Raw genomic sequence first — 9,653 nt, 5'->3', positions numbered from 1 at the left:
TCACTGCCGTGTTTTAGTTCAACTTAAGGCTTTATGGGGAATTTTTAGAACCGTCACATAATAAAGAATCAAAATAGTCCAATCTACAAGTAATAAATGCACGAACTAGTTTTTATCACCACTCTGAGACAGGATGTTTATAATTTTATCAACTTTGGGAATCAATCAGTCATTCAAATACCTCATTTATATTTAGGTGATCTCCCACGCAAGGTCATCTTCTCAGATATGTAGACAGCATCTGGTTTCACCACAGCCCTCAAACTTGCAGAGAGAGCAAGAACATCAACTTCTGTTTCAAATAGACCTGAATTTTGTGTTAAAGTTCATTTCTTCGTATGCAAACAGACACTTTTCAAGCCTGAGGAAAGAAACCAGTTTGTTCACAATTTTTTTTTGTCAACACTCGTCAAATTGCACAGTCACAGTCACCACACTGAACACAGTGGAGAAATGGAGTTTTTTTTCCCCGAAGTATAAAAAGTTCTAAATTGAAACTTACATTCAACAAACTATGTTTTTATGTTTATGGATTAGTGCCACCATGCTTTAAAAAAGCATCACTGTTTCATACCTACCTCCAACAATCCAACTGTTATATTTCATACACATTCTCCAGAATTTAAGGATGACTAGTTGAGGGTAAACACTTATTGCACAACTTTTTCACTATAATGAGCACCAAGCCCATATAATGACTCAGATTTAAAGTCATTAAAAACTATAAACTGTTAATGATTCAGAAGCCAGTTTTCCTGAATGTTGACAGTATGAAACATCCTGTCTTGTGCAACAAGGCTAAAGATCCACATTTTCACCTGAAGGACTGGGAAACACACTCTGCAGAAGTGTCACCTTTCATCGTTCTCACTTGCGATGGTATCAGGTGTACTTTGAACAGGCTTGTGTGTGGCTAAAACTACCCTTGCGCAGGATGGGTGGGGTAATGTGGTGTGTGTTTAAACAGACAAGGTAAGGTCTCCCGTCACAATACGTGCTCAGGCAAAGATCGGGCTTGAATGGAATCCTTTACCTGTAACTCTGGGGAAACTGTACACTGAAAATCTACAACGAGACTTCAGTGCCCGTCGAAACCACAATGGAGACAACTAATGATACCACAAAAATCCTGGGGAAAGGTCCTGAATACCTTCGTAAACAAATGGATTTAGAGAGTGAGACAAAAGGACGCATGAGTGCTGTGGAGAGGCTCGCCGCAAGTAAACCAAAATACGTCAAAAGCCAACAGGTGGTTAACTCAACTCAGGAGCCAGTGATTAGCCTTGGATCGGCCTCTGTGAGTAGCACTGGGTCCTCTAACCGAAGCTCACACCGGGATGGGAATCTTCCTACAGGGAGTGACTTGAGAGGGAATACACTCACTGTGCAAATCTCTTCACCAGTGCAGGCACATCGCTCCAGCGCCAAAAAACGACCAGACTCTCTTCTAATTTACAGACAGAAATGTGAGTTATTGAGAGGGCCAGCAAATGAACGGAAACATCATATAACCCGTAAGTTGTTGCTCAACCCTGTGAATAAAAATGCCCCATTATCCGAGGGGACAGATAAGGAATGTGAGTCTCAGGGCAACGGGGGAAAAATCACCACGCCTAAGGAAACAGCAAAGGAATGGAATCCACATGTAGTTATCTCTAAACCGGAGAGCAATGGAGTGACAGAAGAGTGCAGAATCAAGAACAGTGACTCTGGTACAAAACCTAAGGCTGGAGTTGTAAATGCATCTAGTGGTCTCCTGACAGTTCCTGAGGTTGAAAGGAGGTCTGGCAAAGGAGTCAGTCGTTCTCACTCTGATATCAGCTCCAGGTATTCCAAAAACTTTGCAGACTTTGATGTTTTTTTCAAGTACTGCGGGCTGGACGGTGAGGTCATTGAGTCTTTGGGGAAGGACAACTTCTCGGCTCGCTCAGATGAAATTGCAATAATGGTTCGGAGTGTCAGTGTTTCCACGTCAGATGATGGCTTTTCCAGGAACAGTAGTGACAGCGATGCGCTCATGGAGGAAAAGCTGCACGAGAAGATACGTCAAGAGACCTCAGTTATTGAGCGCAACGCACGGATTATCAAGTGGCTGTACAGCTGTAAAAATGCTAGTGACACTGGAAAAAAGTTACGAGATCTTCACTGATTGCGCTTTTTCTTTTTACCAAGTGATGTTACATAAAAGTTATATTTTGAGGACAAAGATGGAAGTAGTTTCTTGTTTTTGGCCTTAGAAAACACTGAATGATACCCTACTTTTCCAACTGTACCTAAATCTTAGGTTATGTATTGTGTATGCTGCATGTGTGTGTGTGTGTCTGTGTGTCCTTTACTGATGACTTTTCTGAGAGCAAATGATGACTGAGTGATTTCTTTTTTTTTTCTTCTTATTTTTTTTACTTGCACAGGACCATCTATGATCTCAGTTACACTGGAAACAGATAAAATACAATGTCATAAAAGCTTTACAAAAACAAAAAGTATTTACATTATTCAGCTTCAACATTTTTAGGATTACTGGCTTATTTAATATAATACTTTTGCATTCTATTCAGACTCTATAAAAAAACATTTCTGTATTAAATATGGTCAAACGTGCATACAAGAAGGCAAGCAGTAATTCAAAAGAATTCAGTGAAGTGCTGTGATATGAAGCAAAAACATACTAGTATGAACTAGTTTGGGATTATTTTCTTTTTCCATAAAAATAAAATACTTTTAAGTTCAGTGATTTTGGGTGTGAATGGGCCACAGTCATATAGACTTACATTGTTTATAAAAGCTATACTGTATTTTTATGCGACTATAATTTAAAGCTTTTGAAAATGTACAAAATTTGTCAACATGACATACTTCCTGCTAATGATAACTCAATGTCTAACAATGCTGCAGCAATTCTAGCTGTAGCTTTTTGATGAGTTGTCATCAATGTTACATAATTCATCTACAAAACATTAGTGTGTTTATTTATTATTCATTAACATGCAATTATTTTATACGATCACTTATAAAATGTACTATTTGTAAAGAGTGGTACTATTATTTTAAGATAAAAGGCTCACAGCTCATGGCCTTTTGATTCTTCCCAGGAACATTAAAAGGAGTCTCACACTGATGCTCATAAATTCTGCTCCTCTGCGAATACCTTTAGGCCACCTCAAACATGAAAGCATCCCTAAATCAGAATTTGTACAACCTGCCTTTTAAGTTTATAATCCAATAATGTGCACTCCCATTTCTCTCGGGGTGAAAGGTATACATTCCATCACACCAACACACATGAAGACACACACACCCACACACAACCTGGAGACTTACTCTGAGTTTACCCATAACTACTGCCTGCCAAACTCTGACCATAACTTATCCTAATGTTAAAAGATAGCTTTAATATATAAATTTGAATGATTTAGATCATGAGGATTTGTTCCCTTGTCCACATACAAAAAAAAATTTGCATGTATGTGTGTAAATAAATTTAGGTCACCACAACAAGTGTAATATCTGCCACCCCACAGACACTCAAATGCAAACCACAGCAACTGATACAAAAAAATTTACGTATGGAAGATCTGCTTATATTTAACAGATGTATGAAAAAACATTTGAGGAAGTGGTTATTTTCCTCGCAAACTTTCCCTTAGATCTGTTAGGGGAATGTGCTTAATAATCTGATCGGCTTATGTCCAGTGACCCGTTGTTGTTGTATCTCTCTCCCAAGCTCCGTCTGCTTTGTCTCTTCATTGCTTTCTCTCTCTTTTTGTCTTTTAGCCAAGTTTTTTTTTATTCTTTGAAGCTCAGTGGCTGAACATGAGCTGGGGGAAAGCAATGGAAAGACTGTGCTTGACGCAGTATGTTAAACGTATTGCCACCTATTCAGTTTCACTCATTGTCTTCTTACAGAGAAAGAAACAAACAATATACGTTATAAGTTCATGTGAGTGGGCACAAAGTAGTTAGCTGGTGCAGACACACCTTTCACTTCTCCAAATGCCTGACTGACTGTTTAGTACAAGCCTCCACTTGTTGGTTGCCAAAAGTAGAGGTTACCTGTTGATAATGATAGTCATCAATATGTGATTATTGATTGTGAATGTGAACTCACTATTGCTACAAGTTTGCATTTAATTTTGTTTGTTATATGTAAAACTTAAAATTTTTGTACTCCTAGATAATTTGTATATCTTTACCACCTTTTGCCCAGTTTTACTGCTACTGAAAACATAAAACACAAATAAAACTGTTTTTACAAGTAAAATGTTGCATGAGTATACTCACAGTGGGTGGAATGGAAATGTTTGCTAAAGTTTAAAAGTTTTAACCCAGGGTGAATATATTGTCTTTGAATTACTCCCCTGCGACCATGATAAGCGGAAGGGAATGGATGGACGGATGGATTGATGTTAAACTACTTGCTCTTTTATTAGTTGTTCTGTTGGTTATGAGAATTATCAATTACCTATACACTGCCACTTCATCAGTTACACATTGCTAACACTGGGTTATCTTCAGGGCTGCCTTAATTCTTCTTGGTGATGTGATATCATTATTGTTATCATATCATTACATTACATTGCTGCTGATTTTTCAGCTGAAGATCAATTATGAGAATCTCCTCCTCCACCACATGCCAAAGGTACTCTAGATGTCTATTAACTGTTTCTTATATTCTGTTTTTCCACTGTACTTGAGCCCTCCAACTGCTTTATATACAAACACACATTCGTCAGTGGCATGCCGTGACTTTTACAGAAAGGCAAGCAGAGACAATCGTCACCCCTCACACCCACTACACACACAAACAAACACACCTTCTTCAAAAACACCAATTTAACAAGATAAACTGGATCAGATTAAAACATGCCATTTGTGCTGTCCATCTGCAGATCTTCATGTTTCTACACTCCTTCCTGGCTGAAGAGATGTAAAATATTTCTAATAACTTGGTTAAATAAATATCTACCATATTCCCCCCACTTTTTTGTCTTGTTAACTGACAATGACAAGTGGTGGAGGAACTTTTCAAACCAAAAAGCAATAAAAAACCTTACTTTACATAAAACTGTATTATTGAAAAATTGTGTATAAAGTATCAAAACTAAAACTATTCTGCAGAAAAATGTCACTAATCAGTGTTAAATATTATTTTTATCACTGCTCCATATGTTTAAGGTTGATCACATTTTAAACACTGTATTTCTGTTTAATTTTCAGCATCAAATTCTATAAATCACACATTTGTCGTGGCTGTCCTGTGAGGACCGCATATCTATGAAAAAAAAAATCATTTGTTCGTTGCCCATCTTTTCTACATCACAAATGTTCTCCAAGGTGGCCAGTAAGACAACGAGTTGTGTTTCCATACGAAGCATATTACTGATCTCAGAGCAATGAAAGCTCCCCTCAGCTTACCATGAAAGACCAGTGGTTTATCCAAAAAGGACATGCACAAATCACCTGAAACAAACTGCTGGCCTCCTAGCTCCAGTTATTGTTAATAGGAGGCAGACACGCCTTCAGAGATGGAAACAGCTACATTTTTCTGTGAGATGAAATAAGCACAGCTTTCAGCGACAATAGCCAACTGCAGTCACAAAATAGCAGTAATGTAAAGGACAGATTAACTGACAGGAGGAGCTTTATGATGAGGGATCACTTTACTTTGCTACGCTATAATTCACGTTTATTTTTAGATTTGACAAGGCGCGCTACTTGCTTTGCTTGTCCTGATGGAACATCACTGACACTACCAGTCTAAAGTTTGGACACACCTTCTCATTCAATGTTTTGTTTTTATTTTTGCTACTTTCTACATTGTAGATACATAAACAATGTGGGCTTTAAAGATAATTAAGAAACTTTCTGAAGGAAACCTGGGCTTGTTAAGAGAGACGCCATCCATTCCACTTTGGATGGAGAAGCTCTCATTTCTAAGAATCTGGCCAAATATATTAAGCCCCCCAAAACGTGACGATCCAGAGTTGGGACCAGGAAACAGAGTTGCAGTCTTACACGCCTCTCTGCAGCTTCTCTCCTCCCATTATCCCCCCAAAACCCCATCCCCTCAAGGTCTGTGTCAGCTCCCAAGCAGACAAAAAAACAAACAAACTAAAAACCGGCAAAAAACAACTGAAACATAAAAAAACACAAAGAAAGAACAATACAGTATCATCAACAGCACCAAAGACTAAAACAGTGAAATGTGGATTGTTGAACATTAGGTCTCTGTTACTTCATGAGTTAATAATTATTCAACAAATCGATTTTTTTTGCCTTACAGAAATACAAAAATGACAGCCTCAACACGGCATTTAATCTGTTGTTAGACTCAATTGGCTCAGATCAGAGCTCAGATAAATGCCACAGAGTTCCAGTAGCACACACATCCCTACATCAGCTGTTCAAAGGAGACTGTGCAAATCAGGCCTTTATGGTCAAATAGGTGCTAAGAAACCTCTACTAAGGGAAAGCAACAATCAGAAGAGATTTGTTTGGGCAAACAAATGTGTGGGGTTCAACACATTGGGTCTAACCCACAACCCCGAGATTAATAATCTCATAGTCTTGAGCTAATCAGGCTCCACAGTAAGCCTTCAGTTCATGTCATACCAACATTTAAGACAAGTTCTTCCTCTGACCTCTAATATAAATAAAGTATTTACACCCAGGAAACTCTCACTCTCACTTTGTATTCTAATTTTTGCGTCATAACTTTTGGACTGTCCACTTCCTGCTGTGACAAAACAAATTTCCCACGTGTGGGACTAATAAAGGTTATCTTATCTTATCTTATCTTATCTTACTAGATATATATAGATTCTGGATAATGTTTGAGCTTATTGTATCCAGCTTATGGGAGGCAGTATCCAACAACAAGACCAAATTGTCAGTACCTCTTTTACTAGTAATATAAAATTCCTAGTCAGTACTCTCATGTCACTCATTGTTATTGCTTTATCATAAATTAAATTAAATGATAATTGATTTCATTTTAAGACATATTTAATTATTCCAATATTTAATTAATTAATTAATTCATAGTTCCTGTGCTGCAGTCTATGAATTTATTTTCCATGTAAATCTCACTGATCAAAATCAAGAACTATGTCTAACACTGATTTAATCAAAACCATTGCTTTGGTCTGAAGTCAGTTCTGTCAGTGAACACTTCTCAATACAAGTACACAAAGTTTGAACTTGCATGCTTCTAGTTCCTACTTTGCAAGTACACTCAGAAGTCAGGACTTCTGAGCATGGGAACATCCGGCTCACAGTGAGACAGTAGAATATTTGATGACATCAGCTCACTTTCACATTGTACTTTACTGCCTTTTAACCCTTATGGTTAATATTCACAATGAATATTGTGAATATTCATTGATTTTTTTCAAGGAGAGGGTAGAGCTGGGTGAATGGGTGGGTGCTTTCACTCCTGCCACTAGCACTGCTACATGATTTTACATTGACGTGATGGCCAAATAGGTCCTGCAACATTGGGTACGAAGGGGTTGTTCAGTTGGTTGCATTCTCCAACCTTTACCACTAGATGACACTAAATTACACACACAAAATACATAAATGAATACCTATTAAATTCATATTTTAACCACAAAGAACTCCCACTGCAAACCATATAGGACATTAGACTGTATTTTTAAGCTCAAACAGGTGACGTGACAATAACAATAAAATTTTTGAGAGCCGGTGTACAATGAGTCAGGGCTGTTGAATGCGTACAAAACTTTGAAAGAAACATGTTCAAACGGGGTGTCGTTTTTGGACATCCGAAATAGCTGCATTTTTTAAATTTGCATATACAGGCACAGTATTCAATTGACCTTGCTCTGAACGACTTGCGACTTAAACTGAAGAGAATAACGTCATTTGAAACAATCAAAAGTAAACTTATCTTTTTACATCCAGTTTGCAGCTTTACGCCATGCACATCAAAGCATGATGGTCCCAGAGTAATAAAACTGTGACCTAGATAACGTGTCATAAAATATACGGCTTAAACTTAAACCATATAACTGATGTGAAAAAACAGTGGGTGGGGTGAGAAAATAGTTATTTATTCAAGTTAAGTCTTTAAAGCGTTTCATAACATTTTTCAGCATCAGTCACTGACTGACCAGTTACCATCCCCCATCTCAAAATCAAAACACAAGTACATGTGTGCAGTCCGCTGTCACGTGTCGAAGAAAGCCCCCAACAAAACAAATGGGATTAAAAAAAAAGCTGTTGAGTGACAGGAGTGATTATCCAATCGGCCTCCCGAATCTGGGTAGCAACAAGATAAATACAGACCTTTTGACCAATCAGAGAGCAGTAGGGGGCGTGAATTGACGAATTCTCGCGCTTACTTCCGTCAATATTTCCAGCTCCGCAGAGGGGAAGGCTAGAGACGGAAGCAGAGACGGGCAACACAACAGAAGAGCTGCTTCTCTTTAACGGTTTGTTTGGCCGTTTTTCAGAAATTCACAGTCTTATACCAGCGTAGCGGAGATTCATTATTTTCTTCTTGTCGTCATTATTTGTTTTGGGTCGACTGACAGCTTCGTGTTTGATAGCTAAAACGACTTTAACAGCGCCCGCTAACGCTGTCATTGTCCAAATTCTGAAGGTAGAAAAATATATAATTGCGTCACGGATATTGCAAGGTATGTTATTTAAGTATATTAAAACACTGTGGCTTAGTCTGGCCCTTTACATACGAGTGTTAAATCTGTAAACGCGCTGTAACAGGGTAATTGAGAATGGCTGATGGCCCTGTGCTTTATGTGATATGCAGTTGAAAGGTAGCTGCAGGCTACAGTGTCTCTATGAACACTAAGAGAAACCATAATAATACTTTTTGTTTTCACCTTTTTTAACCAATGCTGGCATAAAATATAAGAATCTATGTGTGGTGGGATTTGTTTAAAAACAATCAGTTTCAATTTGTAAGCTTTAAAAAAAATCATCTCAGTGTTTTTGAACTGCCATTAAATTGGTGATATTTATAACTTGTTCACCTTTTCATTTAAAAGTTGTTGTTTTTTTCAGTAGAACCAAATGTGAACATAATGTGAATATAACCGGTTAAATGCTTAAAACTGTTTGTGAAATTTTATTGTAGCATGCTATATTTAACAAGGACAAATTAGATTTCAAAATTTCTCTCTTCTTTGCATGGTGGCATCAAGAATAAAAAAATCTTTTTCTAACAAAAGCTGGTTAAACCTCCAGGTGTGAAGTAGCAGCAGCCCTCTCTGCTTACAGTCTCACACCTGCCAGACAAGATGCCTTTCTTGGGTAAGGATTGGAGATCGCCGGGGTGGAGCTGGACAAAGACGGAAGATGGCTGGAAGAGGATCATCTTGTTCGGAGATGTTTTGGAGGACAACAATGGAGAGATTGATTTGAAAGAGTAAGTTGCCTTCACCTTTATCTACCTTTAATCAAATTTCTTTGGTTTAGTATCATCTCTGTCTGAGCTCTACATATTTAAGTAGTCAAAAATTTGCCCAATTAAAGAGCACTTTAGCTCTGTTTCACATTGGTGACCTGTCCAGGGTGTACCCCACCTCTAGGATAGGCTTCAACCTCCCTGAGACTCTCATAAGGGCGTGCAAAAGAGAATGCATAAGCAGGCACGTGCAGAGGGGGGG

General features: G+C 38.1%; 2 protein-coding genes across 3 annotated transcripts in view; both read left to right on the top strand.

Moving 5' to 3' along the window:
• Window positions 1-1,099: 1,099 nt before the first annotated feature.
• On the top strand, window positions 1,100-2,149 carry fam110c (family with sequence similarity 110 member C). Its single transcript, XM_005734502.1, has one exon. It carries the CDS (start codon window positions 1,100-1,102, stop codon window positions 2,147-2,149), a length of 1,050 nt encoding a protein of 349 aa, XP_005734559.1.
• Window positions 2,150-8,345: 6,196 nt separating this feature from the next.
• The window catches only part of fbxo25 (F-box protein 25), a 13,533-nt gene continuing 12,225 nt past the window's right edge, over window positions 8,346-9,653 (top strand). The window contains exons 1-2 of one of the 2 annotated variants that reach the window (XM_013911228.1): window positions 8,346-8,456; window positions 9,216-9,412. In XM_013911228.1, the coding sequence (XP_013766682.1) occupies window positions 9,285-9,412 (128 nt within the window). In that variant the 5' untranslated portion in view covers window positions 8,346-8,456; window positions 9,216-9,284. The remainder of the gene's footprint in view (window positions 8,457-9,215; window positions 9,413-9,653) is intronic. The other variant, XM_013911227.1, reaches the window with a different exon arrangement.

Source organism: Pundamilia nyererei, unplaced genomic scaffold (genome assembly GCF_000239375.1).
Source record: "Pundamilia nyererei isolate P.nyererei 1_Seehausen unplaced genomic scaffold, PunNye1.0 scaffold00058, whole genome shotgun sequence".
In the NCBI taxonomy this organism is placed as follows: Eukaryota; Metazoa; Chordata; class Actinopteri; order Cichliformes; family Cichlidae; genus Pundamilia; species Pundamilia nyererei.
The sequence above is the reverse complement of the archived record's forward strand: the minus strand, read 5'-3'. Positions and strand labels throughout refer to the sequence as shown.

What these genes read in the sequence shown, in the direction of transcription:
- fam110c (XM_005734502.1), top strand. Translation starts at nt 1,100, where the DNA reads ATGGAGACAACTAATGATACCACAAAAATCCTGGGGAAAGGTCCTGAA.